Source organism: Rhinopithecus bieti, unplaced genomic scaffold (genome assembly GCF_001698545.2).
Source record: "Rhinopithecus bieti isolate Rb0 unplaced genomic scaffold, ASM169854v2 scaffold_20150, whole genome shotgun sequence".
Lineage (NCBI taxonomy): Eukaryota > Metazoa > Chordata > Mammalia > Primates > Cercopithecidae > Rhinopithecus > Rhinopithecus bieti.
The window spans coordinates 5104047-5124336 of record NW_016810565.1 but is presented as its reverse complement, the minus strand read 5'-3'; the positions used below and the strand labels follow the sequence as shown (position 1 = coordinate 5124336).

At 53.0% G+C, this 20290-nt stretch overlaps 1 protein-coding gene across 1 annotated transcript in view; it reads left to right on the top strand.

Moving 5' to 3' along the window:
- EVL (Enah/Vasp-like) overlaps positions 1 to 20290 on the top strand; it is an 84377-nt gene that overhangs the window by 44962 nt on the left and 19125 nt on the right. Inside the window, 2 exon segments of the mRNA XM_017892247.1 lie at positions 18339 to 18402; positions 19601 to 19665. Coding sequence (XP_017747736.1) covers positions 18339 to 18402; positions 19601 to 19665 — 129 coding nt within the window.

Sequence of the window (20290 nt, the reverse complement as noted above, 5' to 3'; positions counted from 1 at the left end):
GGGGCCAGGGGTGCTAGACACATTGCAATGTGCAGGATCATCCTGCACAGTGAAGTCTTGTTTTGCATGTCCCACCAAAACACGCAGTTGAAAAACTCATTTATTATCTGAGCCAGAGCTTGCTCTGTTTTAAGAAAAAGCACTTTTTTTTTTAACCAGGTTTAGTATGTGCTGAATTTTCTAGGAATTCAGCTACTGCATACATCAAAAGAAAATCATACTTAATTTTGTTTGTAACTTTACCAAGAGTTGTTTTCTGTTTTGGAAAGTCCTATCTCCAGCATCGTCACTGTGACGTTTCAGTCATCCATAGACCTCCCCTTCGTCACATCTGTTTGCAGCAGCAGCACTCCCAGTGGGTCTGTGGGTGGGTGCAGGTGTGGACCACCTCCGTCTCCTAGTGTAGCTGGATCTGGTTCTTTATGTGTTGTAGTGCACGTGTTATTATAGACTACTTCTCTTTTCTCTCTCCTTTGCAGTACATGTAAGGCGTTGTACTGATCTTTTCCTAATTTATGTAGGTAGGCTATGTAGTCTATGAATTTCACTTCAGGATAATACAAGCATCATTACAGAATGTTATAATAAAAAGGGGCCATTGGGCCTGAGAGAGGCAAAGTTCTGCGAAACTCGGGCTGCTTCCTTCCTACGTTGTATCCGTGTCTTGCCTGGTCGTTGCTTAACAGTGCCGTGGAGATAGCACAGTGTCTGTCTCATCTCCCAGCCAGGAAAACTGAGCCCCAGAGGGAGGAAGTGAGTACTTGGCCCAAACCATTTCCTGATAGGACCCAGTCAGGAAGAGAAGCTGGGATGAGAACACGCTCCTCTTCTTCTTCAGTGCCAGGAAGGTAGTGGGAGCAGCTTGGTCTAGTGGGAAGAGTGTATGTCCTGGAGCCGGGCTACGTTGGGTCTCTGTGACCCTGAGCAAGTCACCTCCCCCATCAGCAGATGGAATGACACCAGAGGCCGGTGGCAGTTCACATGACACGAAGATGCCCGGTGCCTGATATGTGGCCTTCAGGGCTGTGCCCCATGCTGCTCCCCTTTTTGTCCCCACATCCAGCAGTTTTCCATTAAACCACTGTAGGTCCTCTCAGAACTTACCAGTGTCATCGTGTCATCGTCTCCCATTACTCCAGGAGAGCAGGGCCCTGGTGGCACTTGAAGCAAGACCCCAAGCTGATGCCACTCGACCACATAGTGGGAGTGAATTTTAAAGAAAATCCCCCTCAGAGCCTCTGCTGGTGTAGATGGCAAATAGTCTAGGCCAGGTAGGGCCAGTGAGTGGGAGCCAGGGGAGGAGGCTTGGGTGTCATGAGACTGGATTTACATTTACAGATGACAAAACCAAGACCTAGTGAGGGGGAGGGTGTGTGCAGGCCACAGGACAAGTCTGGGCAGAACCGTGGCCACACCCAGCATTCCTCCGCTAGCATTCCCTCATGAAAGATCACTTTTTGTAGGCCGAGGACCAGGCTTTAGGAAGAGGGCCGAGGTGCGCGGAAAACAGTGCTGGTACGGAGAGGGTTGAGTGACTAGATTTTGACTGTTTCTTCCGATTTGGTTCTCACTAATGAAATCTTGTCAGATGTGCCTCTGCTGCTGGATTGGGTGGGGGGTGGGACAGAAGCATGTGTGGTCAAAGGCAAGTTTCATTTGCAGTTTGGGGGTTGAATGCAGTAGATTTCAAACTGGCTATTTTGAGGAGTTCCAGGGGTCCACCAAGGTATACCAGGGCCCTCACCCTGATGCAGCCAGAGTAGTTCTTCATTGATTTTATGCAGTGAGACTCTGAAGAAAAGAAAAAGAAAAACCCCATAGCTTAGTGGGAATCCAGGCGACTTAAAACACAGATGAAGTGCTTATTCTCTTTGGCTCTTGGAGCATAATGTACATCCTTTTCCTACTTGGTTTGGTGTAATAACATCATTGGTGTATTTCAAAATATGAAGCTCCTGGTGCTGGATAATAAATGTTTTCCCAATTTTTCAACCTCTTACGGCCTTCATCGATGCCCAGTGGCCCAATGGCTGCAACCTCAGCACAGTGTTGAGAAAGAGCCCAGGAAAGGGACTTACAGACAGGCCTTCCCAGGAAGAATCAGGCCCAGCTCCATGTGCTCTTTGGAGGGGAGTGGAAGGTTGTTAAACCTCATAGCTCTTGGAGGTGGGGCTGAATTTTGCTTCTCATGAACCTCTTTCCATTGGAAATTACCTCTTTTTCTCCCCTAAAGACAAGGAAGTACTGGACTGTTCATCTCCCTGGCTGCCGAGGCCGTTTGACACCTTGTGCCACCCGAGAGAAAGCAGGCCTAGCTTGGCCCTGCCTGAGGGGAACAGGACGGCAAGCCCCTGGCCTCCTACCTGCTCCCAGCTGCCCTCTGGCGGCCCCTTTCTGAAAGCTGGATGTGTCTCTTTACTTACCTACCCCTGTTCTCACTCCAGGGCTCCAGATGTTGGATGAGGCAGGGCCTTCGTACACCTCCATGCCAACAGCTACCCGAGTCGCACCGTCAGTCACACTCTTACTCAGGCTCTCCTGTGCCCCTGGCCCTTCTTCCCCTCTCACTTTTCCCCACACTTCTAAAATCTCACTCGTCCTGTCAGAATGTGGCTCCACAGATGGAGCCTTTTCCAGCCACCGCCCGCCCGCACCGTGACTTTGCACTCCCTCCTGCGCTCCCGCAGGCCTTTATTTTTGCCTCTGTCCTGACAGTCAGCTGCCACTTTGGCATGTCCTGCTATTCCCACTGCATGAATCCAGTCAGGTTGGAAATTTGGAAAGTTACATCTTAGTCTCTGGACCCCAAAAACCCACACGCTGTCTGCCTTATAAGCTCTCAGTATATCCATCCCTGGCTGTAGGAGCACACCAGGACCCAGAGGCTGCCATGCCTGGAGTCCTGTCTCCTGACTCAGCCCAGGCCCCAGCTCAGCATCGAGGTCCTGTGGGACCATGTCCAGCAGTGAAGGCTGTGCACTGGCCTGAGCCCTGGGTCCCTCTGACTCACTGGCTCCAACTGTCACCTGAAGTGTTGTAATGGGGTTGTAACCCATCCACCTTCTCTTGTCTTTCTTCAGTCTGTCCTCCCTGGGCTGCATCTAAAGGGCCCCGCTCCTGCCCTCATGCACGTTCTCTCCATACTCCTGGTCTCCTTCTGCTCAGCCTTTGCCCTGCTGTTGTGAAGCCTTCCCGGTGCCCCAGGAGACCTCAGGCACCCCTTCCCACTCCGCGTACACTGCTGCTGTCCCATTTGTTTGGACCCTGGGTTTGTTTGTCTAGACTGTGAGCTCCTCGAGGGCAGGTGTCTGTCTCTGTGTCTCGGGAGCCCTGAAGAGAGATTGATACATCAGAGGCATCTGGTGACTGAACGAGCTCCCAGCTTGTGCCCACGTCATATTGTGTGCCTTGCGTAGCCTGACAGTTCCTGCCATCGCGCCCTTCTTTCCAGACTAAGACGGAGTTCCTGAACCAAGACCGCTTGCTGGCCAGCCTGTGAAACTGGGCTCAAGGTGAGGGGTGCTATCTGTGATTGAGGGACATGGTTAATGGAATTGTCTCACACAGAAATCGCACCCGTCACCTTGGCCTACTTATCACCACCCCAAACAGAGGAGCACGACTTCTCCAGCCACAGCCTGTGGAAGGGCCTTCAGCTGCTGTGGCCCTGAGGTGTACGTAGTGTGGAAGGAACTTCGGACATGAACTCGGATCTGGTTCCAGTACCAGCTGTGCCAGGAGTGCGCCCTTGGGCATGTGACTCACCTTTCTAAGACTCAGTTTCCCCATCTGTGAAATGGCTGAATCAGACCCACCTCACAGGGTTGTTGTGAGGGAACCATGAGATGATGTTTGTAAACATTCTTTGTCACCTTTAAATTACTATAACAGTTTGAAGTTACTCTTTTTTAAAAAAATTACTTGCAAAGGTAACTAACAATATCAGCCGTGCACAGTGGCTCATGCCTGTAATCCCAGCACTTTAGGAGGTCGGGGTCACTTCAGTGTAAGAGTTCAAGACCTGCCTGGTCAACATAGCAAGACCCTGGTCTCTAGAAAAGAATTAAAAATTAGCCAGTTTTGGTGGTGTGTGCCTGTGGTCCCAGCTACTCAGGAGGCTGAGGTAGGAGGATTGTTTGAGCCCTGGAGTCTGAGGCTGCAGTGAGCCGTGATTACACCACTGCACTCCAACCTGGGCAACAGAGCAAGACCCTGTCTCAGGAAAAAAAAAAAGTGACTAACAATATCAACTCCTGTGGTGGTACCAGCAGCCATCACATTGGGACACAGAGGGAAGCCAGGCTGCTTGGATCCTGATGGCCAGGGAACGCTTTCTGAGGGAAGCGGGGCTTGAACCTGGGCCCTGCAGGGCTGGGGGTGGCTGAGGGGATCTGATGAGGAGGAGGACCATGGCACCAGCAGATCTCAGTGGTTTGGAAGTTCAAATTAAGGTCTGAGAAGAGGCTCTGCCGTACCCTGGGGATCTCCCTCTGTGCATTGGCGGTACTGCGCAGGCCTCACGGGGCCCCTAATTTCAGAGCATCCCGCCCGCATCCTGCTGCTGCCATTATCCTCAAAAGAGCTGCTGGCTTATTGCAGTTTACATCCCAGAGAAGAGAGGTCTCCTCCTTCCACCAGTCCCAGGATTATCTCCCTAACACTATTGGTGAGATTCCTTTGGAGTTTTAGTCTTCCGTAGATACAGCCCAGGCGCCATGTGCCCAGTCAGGGTTCGAGATAGGTGGTGGTTCATTCCCCAGCCTTGCCTCACGAGCACCTTCCTGATGCCTCCTGGTGGGGCTCAGAAAGCAGCCAGCTGAGGTGTGCCTGCCGTGGTCAGCACAGAGGTTGACAGAAGTGGCACAGATTCTGGGGGCAGGTGACAGAGTAGTACCATGCCCTAGCTAGCTCCAGGCGCCCGTTCCACCCTGTCACATGGAGCAGCTGTGAAACCTTGAGCAGGCCATTTCACCATTCTAAGCCTTAGTGTCCTCATCTTTTGTTTTTTTTTTTAAGAGAGTCTTGCTCTGTCGCCCAGGCTGGAGTGCAGTGGCGCAAACTCAGCTCACTGTAACCTCTGCCTCCTGGGTTCAAGTGATTCTCCTGCCTCAGCCTCCCGGGTAGCTGGGACTACAGGTATGCACCACCACGCCTGGCTAATTTTTGTATTTTTAATAGAGACAGAGTTTCACCATGTTGGCCAGGCTGGTCTCGAACTCCTGACCTCTGGTGATCCACCCACCTTGGCCTCCCAAAGTGCTAGGATTACAGGTGTGAACCACCATGCCCGGCCAGTTTCCTCATCTTTAAAATGGGTGTAACAGCCACCTCACAGGGTTGTCATGAGGCTCAAATGATAAAATAGATAGGACTGTGATTTGTAAGCATATGGCATCATGAATGCAGGTTGTTCCTGGAGTGCCCAGGCCCTAGACACTGGGATCTCACCCTTCAGTTGTAGCCAGAGTCATTTCATTCTGGTGTGCCACCCCCCGGAGCTAAGCCATATAGTCCTTACGGAAAGGAACAAACCTCTTCCTGGATGCTCTTGTGCCTGGATCTCGGCTCCCTGGGCCTTCACAACATCCCCCTGAGATTGCAGGGAGACAGCAGGAATTACTTTCTCCATTTTAAGAAGGAAGAAACAAAGGCTCACAGTGCTAAGAAAGTTGCCCCAGGCCACTCTGGTAAATGCAGAACTCAAGGCCCAGAGCCCAGATGTCCTGATTTCCAGTCCAGGTCTCTGCCCAGTGGAGCAGACTGCCTCTCAAAAGACGCTGCTCAGCTGGCAGCCCTCCAGCTTTCTAAACCATAACCCAGCTTGGTCAGAGGTTGATTGTTATAAACATTTAACCTGACCCATCTTTCTAGCCACATACCCACATCTTCGAAAGTGAGGGAAGAATTCATTCATAGCTGTTTTCTTTTTTCCTCACATAGCATGTATCATTTCTTTCCTAAGGAATGAGTTTTACAAGTAGCCTGCCAGCTTCAGCTCATACAGGATAAGAGCCAGCTCAAATATTTTGGTAGATAACCTGGAGACTCAGAAAGCCAAGTGCTGAACTTGAGATACAGTTTCCAGTTTGAGAGTGGACAGGCTGTGAGTGTTTGAGGCCCTGCCCCCCTGCCTGTCGGCTGCCTGCCATCGCTCATCCAGGGTGTCCACACAGCGGGGGTTCATGGCAGCCACTGCCTGACTGGCCTGCTCCTGTGCTTAGCCCACTTTGGTCCATTCCCTGCACAGCAAGCAGACTGCGTTTCACCTCTCAGTCGGGTCATCAGCCCTTGCCCAGAACTCTCTAGGATTTTAGCTTAACTCAGAATATAGTCCACATCCTTACCAAGGCCTGCGTAGCCCGGCATGCTATCTTTCTGAACTCACTTCCTCTCCTACTCTCTACCTCTCCTTCATTCCAGTTACACCATGCCCCAGATGTGCCAAGCATGATCCTAACTCAGGGCCTCTACACCCAAGGCCCCTTGTGCCCAGAATGTTTTCTCCCCAAAACCTCAGGGCTCCTTCCTTCACTTCATCCAGGCCTCTGCTTATACCACCTAATCACAGTTTGTCTTAAGAACGACCCACACACATTCCTTTAATTCTCATTCTCTGCTGTGTTTTTCTTCCTACATGTTGTATCTTTATTTGTTGCCTGTCTCTCCTCTCTAGATTGTAAGTTCCAGGGGAGCATTTGTATCCACAGCTATGACCCCATCTGTGAATTACTGAGCATCTATTCTGGGCCATGCACCAGAACACAAAGATGAATAAGACATGGTCCCTGTGTTCACAGAGCTCACAGCCGGGTGGAGAGAGAGCCTCGTCAATACAGTGTATGTTATGCTGTGATGGAGAGAACACAGGGCTTCTTGCGGGGGCGGCTGTGGTGAAGGGGAGAGCTATTGGGAGAGCCCCAAGGGCAGGCATGCCTGATCTGAGTCTTAAAGGGGCTGGACAGACATTCACCAGTTAGAAGAGTAGCCCAAAAAGAAGCAAAATAGGCAACGACGCAGAGGCATGTGAACCTAGTGCTGCCATCTTGGATGCATGTGGGAGAAGAGAAAGGGAGGGCTGAGGAACAAGCAGGACCAGGCCTAGAAGGGCAGGCTTTCAGCATAACATCCCAGGGCTTAACCTCATGCCTGGAGTTGCGAGGAAGGTCAAAGAGCAAGTGAGAGCCAGGACTCAGATTTAACTCTAAATGGCTTCCAGTCTGTGTGCTCAGAACAGTGCCCAGCAGGTAGTGAGCACTCAGCGGTGGGTGCTGCTGTCATCTTCTTCCTCATGCTTCCTCTCTAGCCCCTCAGGTGTGGAAATTAAGTCCCAGTGAGAGGAAGTGAGTAGCCAGCCAGGGTCACAAGGCCCGCTAGAATCAGTCTGTTCATCGTGTCAGGGAAGGATTTGGGCCGGAAGGAGGGAAATCAAGGAAGGAATGAGGTCCCAAGCTCCAGATGCCCCCCACAAGGCAGCCAGTGTGAGGGGTGGAGGGGGGGATTCCTTTGAAGTCCAGTGTTGTGCTCTTAAAATCCGTGTGTATTTTGCCTATTTGAACTGGATTCCAGGGAAGCAAAGAGGGAATGATGGGTATTCCTGAGAGAAGGTGCTAAGGGAGTTGGGACATTCAGGGAGGAGAGAGGTTTGGTGGGATTGGCTGGGAGCAGCAGTCAGGGCACTAGGACAGGCAAGTTGGAGCCTGAGAGGCCTCCAATCCCAAAGTAAGAATGAACCCAATCCCAAGGTTCCCATGTGGACCAGTGGAGAACCACAGTAGTTTCCTGGCCAAGGAATAGCCTGGAAGACCAGTGCTTTCTGAAATTGACTCTGTAAGCAGACTCAATGGGATAAGCGGAGGCAGAGGGACCAGTTGGAGATTCTTGGAAAACTCTCCAAGTGAGAGCATGAGGCTTGGATCTAGACAGGCCAGAGAGGATGCTCCCAAGAGACAGTTTGCAGGAGAGGAAGCATTTCATGGAGTCCAGCAGAGGGCTGAGCAAAGGAAGGCCGGGGGGAATCAAATGGGCCTTACTTCTGTGAGAGGGTGCCAACTTGGGTTTCCCATACCAAAGTTTGGGGTGGTGCCAAATTTAGGCATGCCTCACAGGCATTCTCTGCACACTTGCTCCCTTCTGATGCCACACCTACTCTGTTCCATCCCATTGCCCACAGGGTTAAGAGGAGTGCCGCCTAGGGAGTGTCTCTTGGCAGACACCTGGTGTCACCGAGGCCTGTGAGCCGGGCCCCACGAGGGGTCTGGACAGTCCTCCAGGGCCAGGGCCCTGGGAGCTTGCTGGAGTCAGGTGGGCAGGAAGGTTCTGATAGGTTAGCTGAGCAGCCTCATTAAAGATTGAGGGGGGAAGCCCACTTGGTGGCTGGATGGCGTATCAGTTTCCCACTGCGCCAGCCAGGCGACAGGGAAGAGGTAAGTGGCCCGGTGTAAGAGGTGCCCCTGGCCTGTGCCGCGGAGCCCTGCCCATGATGGTCAGCAGGGAGTGGGCTTTCCACTGCTTTTGCTTCTGCCATTGGGACTGCACCGTGCTTTGCAGAGTGAGCTGTAGGTGACGGGAGCCCCTCTCTCTCCTCCCTGCTCCTCCTGGGCCTCTCCTTTCACTCCCACCTGCTCCGGGGGTGGGAGTGGGAGTGCTGGATCTTGGGGCGAGTATCTGTCACTGACCAACTACGGGGTTTGCAATGACATCCTTGCGGAAGCGGCAGGGTGGAACCAGCAGCTGGGTACCGGGAGACTTGAGCTTCTGTTCCAGCAGCACCGTTCACTGGAGGCGCATGACCTTGGGTAGCTTTTCTGAGCCTCAGTTTCCCCACCTATAAAATGGGGGTAATAGGCCCAGCCATGGATGATTGGGCAGATTAGTCAAAAAAAAAAAAAAAAAAAATGCAGTGATGCTCTGTAAACCATTAAGCTTAAGATGTGGCAGATTTTTATTGCAACTTGTTCTGTTTGAGATTCATTTTAAGGTTAGTTTTATGTGCCGAAATAAGCATATTAGGAAGAGAGAAAAAATATTCTACAGGGAAAACAACTCCCCTAAGGAACACAGCCTAGTGGGCCCAAGCCGTGGGAGTGGGGTGTCCTGGCCTGGAGGCTGGAGACTGAGTCTAGCCCTGCTTTCCCCAGTGTGAATGTGAGCTTGGGCAAGCCCCTGCCCTTTCCCTGGGACTCGGGACCCCTCTACACAAGGGGTGCTGCTCACCGGTACATGGGCAGCACCAGGCCCCCTGTTGTCCTTTGTCAGAATTCAAACGCTTTTCCTCTCCGGTGTCTCCTTTTTGGTGCATGACTGCAAGGGCTGGTGGTGCTTCCCACTGTGGCCCTGGTCAGTCCCCCACTTTCTGAAGTGCCATCCCCACATCTGTAAGTGATGACCTTCCAGCTTGACAGGTCTTTCAGACCCTGAGCTCCTAGACACAGCTTTACCTGTTGGTCACCATGAGCTGTCTCTGCTAAGCCCAGGGCCGGGGCTTAGGTAGGAGGATCTGTTGCAGGATTTCATGGGTCATTGGCTGTGGTAATCTGAGTAAGACACATCAGCCTGTTTGAGCCTAAATTCATGTGGTAAGGACTCAGCCGGAAAGACTGGAAAATTCACTCCGGGTTCCTTTAAGCAAGCAACTAAGCTGTCTAAAGCTCATGTTAGAATAGGGAGGGTGACTAGAATAGGGAGGGTGACAGTCGGGTATTTGTCTCCTCCTGAGCTGAGCTTGAGGATAGGGTTAAACACTAGCTGCCTTTGTTTCCCAAAGACAAATGCAGAGCTGTTTGTTTATTAACCAGGGCAGAGCATCAGTGCACTGGGGTGGACAGAGCCCTGGGCCAGGAGACATTTGTTATGGGCTCTGGTCCCAGCTCTGCCACCAACTCCTGTATGGCCTTGGCCAGGTGACGGTAAAGATAGTGGCCAGACCAAGCTTAGCCCAGTTCACAGACTCCATCCTTGCTTGGACACTTGTTCGCTTGGTGATAGGAATGGCACCTGTGAGGAAAGCAGGGCCTTGTAACAAGAGGGAGACGTGTGCCGGGGATGGCCCAATCTCACTGTAAAATGAGGGGACCCTCTGGAAAGAGGGAAAGGAGCCAGCCAGAAAGATGGCAGAGCAGGAAGGCCTTAGAAGGACTTGGGACTCTGCCCAGCTCAGACCAGGTGGCTGTCGTTTGTTGGCCAGAAATTCCATCAAGCATCACTGAGCAAGTGCTGGATCCTTTGTCTCTGGCACTCCTAGCATCTCAGGTTCTATCTTTTCAGGAGCCCCAGGGGATGCCTTTCCCATAGAGACTAACTGGAAACTGAGCCCATCCCTTCCATCCAAGAGGAGCTGGGGGCTGGTGTCCCAGAGCCTCATAAATGTTCAGGGGTGGGCAAGAGGAAGGCCTTCGTCAGGAGGAGGGGTCAGTAGTGCCTCACCTCGTCTGCCTGCCTTTGGCTGTATAAATTAATGCATTACCTCAGACAGGAGCCACGCCATTCCCTGCCTACCCCGCACCCGCCACACCTTGTGGGGGATGGATCGCAGAGCAGGGATTCTCCTCTGTAGGGACTCTTAGACATTTATTTGTTTAGAGGTAGTGCATGATATGGAAATCCAAAAAGAGGAATATAAGCCCACAATCCCGAGATAGCCACTGTTAACATGTTAGTATATTTCCTCCTTTGTCCTTTAGAGTTGTAGAAATTTGGAGCTGATGATCCTTGGTTCCACCCTTCTCACTTTATAGAAAACAGAAGTCCAGAGAGGAGAGGGACTCCCACACACCTAACTTACTGGCAGAACTCCAGCAAAGTTCACTGTGAAGGGAATTAGTACAAACCAGAACTGTCCAGAAGAGCACAGCCAAGGCGGGAAGGGACTGGAAGACAGGACGGGGACCAAGAGAGGCCTGGAGGGGAGTGCACCAGGGCCGCCAGGCCAGCACAGAGAGACGGCCTTTGTGGTCCTGACAGACCACTGGGGGCAGTCCTGGGAAAACAGATTTCACCCTTTGGGAAGAAGACTTTGCCAGTGAGAACCACCCACCCTGGCTAGGGCCTCGCACTCGATGTCAGACCGGGTGGCTCCCAAGGCTCTCTGTACAGCCCTGCGAACCTGTCCAGCTCCTGGGATACCTCTCCTGGTGCCACATGGATGGGCATTGAGGCAGCAAGGCCATTGGGTGCTGAGAGGCTGCAATGTGCCACACTCCTGCCCAAGAAGGGGCTCCACCAGGGGGCTCTGAGCTGCAGCTTCTCACACTCATGCCAGGGCTGGACTCCCCTTCTTGCTCTCCCTGCCACTGTGCCCTGCTTGACCCTTCTTCCTCCGTGTGTCCTATCCCCCTGCAGTCTTGGTGACTCTGTGGAGGGCTTTAGAGTCCTCTGTTTTAGGGTTGGAGCCTGGCTTAACTGTTGACTGTTCAGAGGCCACAAAGATGCTACTTCAGTTCTCCAGCTCTCCAGCTTTCTTATGGGTAAAGTGGAGCTCACAGCAGGATTCCTAGGACCAGGGAGGCTAAACAAGGTGGCATCTGAGTCTCTGGCACAGGATCTAGTACACAGTGTAATAGACACTGAATAAACTTGAGCTCTTTCCTTACCCCAACTCATAGTATTTTCTTTTTTTTTTTTTTTTTTTTTGAGACGGAGTCTCACTCTGTCACCCAGGCTGGAGTGCAGTGGCCGGATCTCAGCTCACTGCAAGCTCCGCCTCCCGGGTTCACGCCATTCTCCTGTCTCAGCCTCCCGAGTAGCTGGGACTACAGGCGCCCGCCACCTCGCCCGGCTAGTTTTTTTTTTTTTTTTTCGTATTTTTAGTAGAGACGGGGTTTCACCGTGTTAGCCAGGATGGTCTGGATCTCCTGACCTCGTGATCCGCCCGTCTCGGCCTCCCAAAGTGCTGGGATTACAGGCTTGAGCCACCGCGCCTGGCCAACTCATTGTATTTTCTAAGTGGCACTGCCATTGGTGGCCTGTGATATCTCACTCACTGATAGCTCGTGAGACCCAGTCCTCGGCTCAGCCACTATTTCCCGCTCTGGGAGCTTATGAACCATTAGACTTCGGCTATTTTCTCTAAGACTGTGTCACTCACTCTAGTCTCGCCCAGTGGCTGACGATGCTCAGACAGTTTGCCCAGGGCCAGTCATCCACATACTTAACAAATATGTATTGCATTGACTATAGGTCAAAAACTATGGTAAGTACTGGGAATACAGAGGTGAGCAAAACAGTTATGTCCGTGGAGTTAGTCAGGCTGTTCTGTTGGCCATGCTCTTCCTCCTGCCCTTCCTGGTATGTGCAAGCATGTGTCATGGATCCTGGTGAACTCAGGGACTCACATTCAGAGTCCCATGAGCAGGTGCTCTCCTACACTTGGGCCACGCCTGACCTGGTTCTGTCCTGTGACCCGCCTGAGTCTCAGCACCTCAGCCAGGCTATGAGGAAGTGGGAGGGGAGGAGTGTCACCTGCATCTGGCTCGTTCTCTGTGAATCCCATAATGTGCGCCCAGATTTTTTTTTTTTTTTTTTTGAGATGGAGTCTCGCTCTGTCGCTCAGGCTGGAGTGCAGTGGTGCAATCTTGGCTCACTGCAAGCTCCGCCTCCTGGGTTCACACCATTCTCCTGCCTCAGCCTCCCGAGCAACTGGGACTACAGGTGCCTGCCACCACACCCGGCTAATTTTTTTTATTTTTAGTAGAGATGGGGTTTCACCATGTTAACCAGGATGGTCTCGATCTCCTGACCTCATGATCTGCCCTCCTCGGCCTCCCAAAGTGCTGGGATTATAGGCGTGAGCCACCGTGCCTGGCCGTGCCCAGATTTTTCCTCTCTTCTGTGCCCTCCCTACCCCTTTCCACTACACCAGGACAGCTTTCTTGAAGATGGCAGTACCTTTCTTTGGAATCTTTTGTCAAATCCTTATGTTAGTGACAGATGCTATAAAAGCCTTTTAAAAAGGTATAATACAAAGACCAGGTATAAGCTCATCTCCTCCTTGGAGCAGCCTGTGAAGGGCACATGGCAATTCTTCATGTCCCTGCTTGCAGAATAGCAACAAAGGAGAGTGACCTGCCAAACGCCTGCAGTGTGTCCCAGTAGAGATGCCACCAGACGGGAGCCGGCCTCTTCCAGTGCTCACTCTCCCCAGTGAGAAGGGACTCAGACCTCCTGGCCCCACTCCCTGTCAGTGATATAGACTGCCCTGAGTCTATCAGCTCCTGTCCCCTGTGACTGGCCCCCTCACCCCAACTCACCACCCCCTCCCTTTCAGGAGGGCTCATGACTGAGTCTGGCCCAGCCTTCCCTCCCCTCTTGTGTGTTTCTCCCCACCTCATGGCTCCTAAGAGTGAAAGGGCTCCTCTGAGTCACTGCTGTGTTTGGGAGGAGTGGGTGTTTGATGGAAGTTAGACTTGAAGCTGGAAAGTGGGCCTCCAGGACAGCAGGAAGTCAGCTCCTTCCTGAGAATCATCGTGGTCCAGCGGGCCCTGGAGCAGGCCAGCCTGGACTTGAGCCTTGGCTGGGTCTCAGCCTCTGTCCTCCTGCAGCTCTTTGTGTTCAGAGAAGAGGTCAGCCAGGGAACCTATGGCCTGGCCTGCTACCAGGTGTGACCCTGCCACCAAGGGCTGGACCCACATGACACCAGGAATGCCCAGCCACCCTGCTCTTGTTTGATGTTGGACCTAAAATTTCCCTTTCTGATTTTCATTTGTCTGTAGCGTGATGGGTCCTTTTATTTTCCCTTTTAATTTTGAATTTTTTCTCATGCTTGTTTCCTATCTCATCCTCTTTATTTTGACTTAACAAAATTTATCTGAGATGAGTGAGAAGAGGATGAGAGTTTTCTTAGTTGGAGTCCCAAGTCAATGGGCCAGGCCCCTGCCTCGGCAAGATCGGCTCTTAGACTCTACAAGCTTGGGACACTGGGGCCAGCGTCACAAACCCTGTGACTTTGGGCAACTCCCCTCACCCCTGAGAACCACCACCACTCATCCTGTGTACTTCAGGGGGCCATGGTGGGACCAGCTGGGCAATGAGTGCGTGCAGCCTGTAGAGAAGAAGGTGCTCCGCCGAGGGGACCGCACCAGCAAGGCCGCGGAGGCAGAGGGCCACTTAAGCCAGCACACAGGCAGATTCCTGTCCGACTCAGCAGAAAGATCAACGGTGTGCTTTCAACAGTAATGCAAACAAACATTTCCAGCACTTTATGGCTTACCATATGCTTTTTACTCCTAGAGTTTGTTTATTCCTCACAGCAGCTTGGTGAGGTACCGCTATTAGCATTAGTGTATTAGGACTCCCATTTCATAGATGAGGGCACAGTAGCTTGCCTGGGGGTGCATGGCTAGGCAGGTGTGAGGCAGAACGCAGGCCAGGTCCTCTCGTGCCCACTGCCTGCCCAGGTTTGTACCTCATGGGAACAAGACAATTAAGATGTGATCCGCAGACCGTCATTGCTGTACATTTACTGTACAAAGGAGCGCACCTCATGGCCACAGAAGGTGACTCTGCGTTCTGCCACTGTGTGCAGAGCCACAGGTCCTGTAGCAGAAAGGCGTCTGAAACTCACAGCCCTGCGACAAAGGCTGGGTCAGCAGCCCCGTGGCTTTAATTTGTCCCTAATGCCTCTGGTCAGCAGAGGGTACCTGGTGCTGGCAGGGCATCATTACACTGCTGCCTCCTCTCTGGACAAGCATGAACTTGGGGGACCCCTTCTAAGCCCTGTATCTCTGTGGCTTACTTCCTAGGTTTTTGTTTTCACTCAGGTCAGTTCACCATGACTTCTTCACCTGAACCTTTCCCCCAGGGTAAGTGAGCTTGAGCCCCGTCTCCCTTTCCCGACTCAGTTCAGTAGAATATACCGAGTGTCTGATGCGAGCCAGGCTGTGAGGGTGGAGTGCGGAGTGAGACGTGCTCTCTGCCCGTGAGAAGCCCAGGGTCTAATACGGAAGAGAAGGCAGCTCCCAAATTACTAGAATGTGGGTAAGAAAGCTGTGAGTTTTTAAGAGAGGCGCATAGGCACCGGTTGGTGAGAAGGAGCATGAGGACCTGCGGAGGACTTCATGGAAGAGGTGACCACCAAGCTGGGCCTGGAAGCCTTGCTTGGTGGAGACGGCAGAAAAAGGTGACCCACATGGGTTGAGTAGCGCACAAAACAGAGACGGGAAGCATAGTGCAGCCAGGCCCAGTGTGCAGGTGCAGGTCAGCTATGGAGGGCTGTCGGGGAGGCGCAGCCACAAGGTGGGCTGGGGCCTAGCCTGAAAGCCTTGAATCTTACTCAGTGGAGCCTGGGCCCAACCTAGTGCAGGTCATGTCTGTGTTTTCCAGACATCATTTAGGCCGCACTGTCAGAATGAGAGTGGAGGTGAGGGTCCGAGAGAGAGAGACGCCAAGGCTGCCAGGTGGCGGCAGAGAAGCGGGGCATTCTGTGGGGCAGCCCACACAGCACCAGTGAGACTCCATTACCTAACAAGCTGTGGGAGGCAGAGAGGGAAGAGCTGGGACCCCCACCATCCCCATCACCCTGGCTCCTGTGGGATCCAAGCTCAGCTCAGCTAGAAGTGGCTCTAAGGTACTCGTCTGCAGCATGGGACAGGTGCCACATCCTCCGCCTCGGCTTCGGTGTGCATCACCCAGGGAAGTCGTGTAGTGCCTCACCACTAGACACGAGCCAGTCTGATTACCAGCAGCTAGGAGCCTTCCTTAGCTACTCCTCCCACTGAAGAATCACTTGCTGAGGGGCTGCTGCTTGGAGCTTCCCAAGGGCCACCAGCAATCTGCAGCAATGACCTTCATCCCTGTCCCTCCTGCTGACTGCCACAGGGAAGCTGTGCTGGGGGCGGAGGAGGCCAGGAGTAAGGAGACGATGGGAACCTCAGGTCTGTCACAGTTACCCTGGGTGACATGGGACAGACCCCTGTGCCTTAGCTCCTACCCCTAAAACAAAGGGACTGTACTTCATGATGTTCGGGGCCATGATGGCTCGAAACAATTGAACACTTTCTTAGTTTAAGAAGAATGGCAAGCTTTATGCAATCAATGCAATCAAGTGTTATCCTTTCCTGCTCTGTCGTGTCTAAAACTCCAGCCAATTTTTAATTAGGTCTTAGATGCAGGGGCCAGAGCCCCCTCAAAGGGCCAGGGCTCCTGTTGGACTTCCCCACCCTCTGAAGAAACAGGTTGGGAGGGTGCTGGGAGGACACCAGCCCAGTAGGCAAAATGGGGAATCCAAAGCACAAAACCACACAGGCCTCTGTGCGGGCAGCTGGCTGCCATCTGGGGTCCTGACAAGGGTGGAAGACAGTTACGGTGACCTGGCCAAGGCCAGGCCACAGACACAGAAGGATCTTGCGGCAGCTGGTGGAGCCCAAGCGTGGAAAGGCCTCCATCCTAGGGCAGGGCCAACCCTCAGACCAAATGCTAGACAGGGTCACTGAGACAGGGACTCAGCCCCCAGAAGGACAAAATCCAGATCCAAGAGTGAACTCAGCCCTCGAGACCCAGTCTTAGAACAAGGCGGATGTCCAGTTGTCCAAGGCAGAGCCCAAGGCCTGTGCCAAACTCACAGCAGAGCAGCTCAGGCACAAGTCCCGGACATGGAGCGGAAATGCCAGGAATTTCTCCCGCCTCAGCCAGGATGAGTGGCAGTCGGGGGGTGGCGGGGACACGTGTCCACAGCACCTTGCACACCGTCCGAGGGCAGCTTGCAGCTCTTTTGGCAGCATATGAGTCTGCCACCTTCATTCTTCGTTCTTCAAGCTGGTCTCAATCTGACACCACTGTCTGATTGAGTTTAAGAAAGAAAGTGGCATTTGCACGTGGTTTGCATCTGCCACTTGCTGTATATAAGACCTTGGGCAAGCCATTTAGCCTTTCTGGGCCTGGCTTCCCAGCTGTTACAAGTCCTTATGGGAGCCTTCTTACAGGGCTGTGAGAATTAGAGTTAGATTTAACATTAAATTAAGAAAAGTGCCTGGACATTGCTCTCGTAATATTCACGTATTCATTCCTTCTGTTTCTTGAGAACAAGGAGGGAAGAACCAGTAAGACCTTGGTCCTCTATGAAGTAGGAGGGAGCAGGGGTGTCCCCACATCATCGATGTGGGGACATCCTGGGGCAGAAACAAAGCCACTTCCCCATCTAGTCAGGGAAGTATGAGAGCAGCCTGCCCAGAGTCCCTCCCCCGGTCACTGTGACTCTGTAACTCCCTAGTGACACCTGAGCTGGCAGAGAAGGAACAGTCAGCTTTTTCTTAGGTGGGGCAGAAGCTTAGCTGTGGCACAGCACAGGAAGCCCTGCACAGACTCCTCTGAACAGGAGGTCTGCACAGCAGGAGGTCCTTCCTTCAGGGTCCAGGGCAGGGGTGTGGCCAGAAAGTTCCGCACCAGTCCAGAACAAGGGGAGCAAGGGCAGGGCCTGGCTCCTTCCCACCTGCAGCTCCAGACACCCTTTGCAGACAGCAGGGGTCACCCCAGGGCTACAAGCATGGGCCTCAGCTCAGACACACCCAGGTTTTAACTCTGACCGCAACATCTGCCAGCGGTCAGTGTCTGTCCTTTGCTCAGAAAGTGGAATCAGCCGGGCACGGTGGCCCACGCCTGTAATCCCAGCACTTTGGGAGGCTGAGGCGGGTGGATCACAAGGTCAGGAGATCGAGACCATCCTAACTAACACAGTGAAACCCCGTCTCTACTAAAAATACAAAAAAAAAAAATTAGCCGGGCGTGGTGGCGGGCGCCTGTAGTCCCAGATTCTCGGGAGGCTGAGGCAGGAGAATGGTGTCAACCCGGGAGGCGGAGCTTGCAGTGAGCCGAGATAGCGCCACTGCACTCCAGTCTGGGCATCAGTGAGACTCCGTCTCAAAAAAAAAAAAAAAAAAAGGAAGTGGAATCAAGTGGATTTGTTAGGTTTGGCAATCCCCAGTTCTCTGGTGATTTTAATTAGAACAACCTGGTAGGATGTAAAGAGGCCAGACTCAGTGTTAAAGGGCTGAGGGGATGGTGGCCAGCAAGAAGGTTGAAGCAATAAGAAGATAGTTTGAGAGAGAAGGTGAGCAGGGTCAGTAACTGAAAGGGGTAATTTTTAACCATGTGAAAGAATGAGACCCAAGTGGGTCTCATTTATTGGTTCAGAATGAAGAGCCATGAGTGAGAGAGAGAGAGAGAGGGTGATTGAGAGAGTGAGGTGGGGTGAGTGGTGCACAGGTGTGAGTGAGGCCAACATTTAAAAAGATTCTTAAGGATGTCCCTTCTGCAGCCAGGAGGTAGGCACAGATGGAGAGCGCTCCAGGTGGGTTTGTTGGGGTCTTTCTTTCTCTAACCACTCTGTTTCTGTGCTTCTCTGCCCACAGGCCCCTCCAGCCAGCGTCAGGTGCAGAATGGCCCCTCTCCTGATGAGATGGACATCCAGAGAAGGTAACCCAGTACCCACAGGGGCCAGGCTGATCATCTCCCTATCAGGCTGGGTGGCCAGGGGTGCCTTCAGCGGGTGAGGATGCACCAGCAGCCAGGGCCAGGACTCCTAGAGGCATACACTGCAGGAGGGTGCAGGGTGCAGGCCAGACCAGGAAGAAAGAGGGGGCCACTGCACAGCCGCTAGTCCTGGACACCAAGACCAGGAATGACTGTGGGAGTCTGGCATTCTACAGAGAGTGCTACTGACCTCCAGCGGGACGGCTCTCAGGGTGACCCAGCAGAGCCCAAGTGCTCTCCATTGTCGCCTCACTTCCTCTTCCCCAATGTAGCAGGAGACAGTCCAGGCATGAGGGATTCAGCCTGGGGGGCAGTCGCTCCCATGGATGGGGCTAGGGACCGTAGGAATGAACCCGCTCACCCCATGGAGCTTCTAAAGTGTTAGCATGAGGGGAAGAGGAAGGGCCAAGGCTGTTGTCCTGAAATTACAGTCATGGTGGGTCCCCATGGAGCAGCCTCCCGAGGTCACATTGCCCTGAAATGGCAGAGTCAGGACTTGAACCTATGTCTGCCCTCTCAGTGATGGGTCCTCTGTCTCTTCTGTGTCAAGGGAGGTAGGGCCCGGCCCGGGCCTTCCTCTCTCAGCTTTGTCAGATAGGGAGTCAAGCTGCAACTCTCTGTGGCTACACTCAAGTCCGGTCCTGGACTAGGAGTCAGGAAAGCCGGTGTGTGCCCCCACCTACCCCTCTCACCAAATGGCATGGGACTTATCCCAAGACCTCCTCTCCTCTGGCCTTTTCCTTAGACTGAGAAATGAATGCCTTGCAACCTTGGGCAAGTTCCTGCTCCAAGCCTCAGTTTCCCGATTTGAAGATAGTGTTGGCTTTGCTCTGCCTGTCTCATCCACTCACCCTCAGGGCTTTTCTTACTGTTGTCCCCATGAGCTGGCTGAAGCCCAGAGAATGGAAGTGACTTGCCCAGAGTAACCAGGGAGTCAGGCAGAACCCAGACTGGCAGTCAAGTCTCACTCCAGCTGCAGCTCCCTGCCAGGACCCAAGGCCGGCCCTACCCACAAAAAGGCGTGAAGGAGTGAGCCACCAGATGCCAGGTGTAAGCGTACAGAAGTGGATGGCCGCTAAATGGGTCCTTCATTTCTCTTGAAACTGCTTCAACACCCGCAGTGCTGAATTCTGTACCCCAGGGCCCAAACCAAGCTGTGTGGGGTCACTGGCCGGCCGGGAATGGGAGCACCGCCTGGCGGTCGAGGTGTGAACAGCAGGGGACATACCCACAAACACATACACTTGCCCCAAGGCAGGACCAAACACAGACACACACACACACACCTGCCCCAAGACGAGACCACACACAGACAAGCACACATCTGCCCCAAGGCAGGACCACACACACATACCTGCCCCAAGGCGGGACCACACACACACACAGACGCACACCTGCCCAAGGTGGAAACACACACACACACACCTGCCCCAAGATGGGATCACACACAAAGACACACACATAAACACCTGCCTCAAGACGGGACCGCATACAGACACACACATAAACACACACACACACACACACACACACACACACCTGCCCCAAGATGGGACCGCATACAGACACACACATAAACACACACACACACACACACACACACCTGCCCCAAGACAGGACCGCATACAGACACACACATACACACACACACACACACCTGCCCCAAGATGGGACCGCATACAGACACACACATAAACACACACACACACACACACCTGCCCCAAGATGGGACCGCATACAGACACACACATAAACACACACACACACACACACCTGCCCCAAGATGGGACCGCATACAGACACACACATAAACACACACACACACACACAC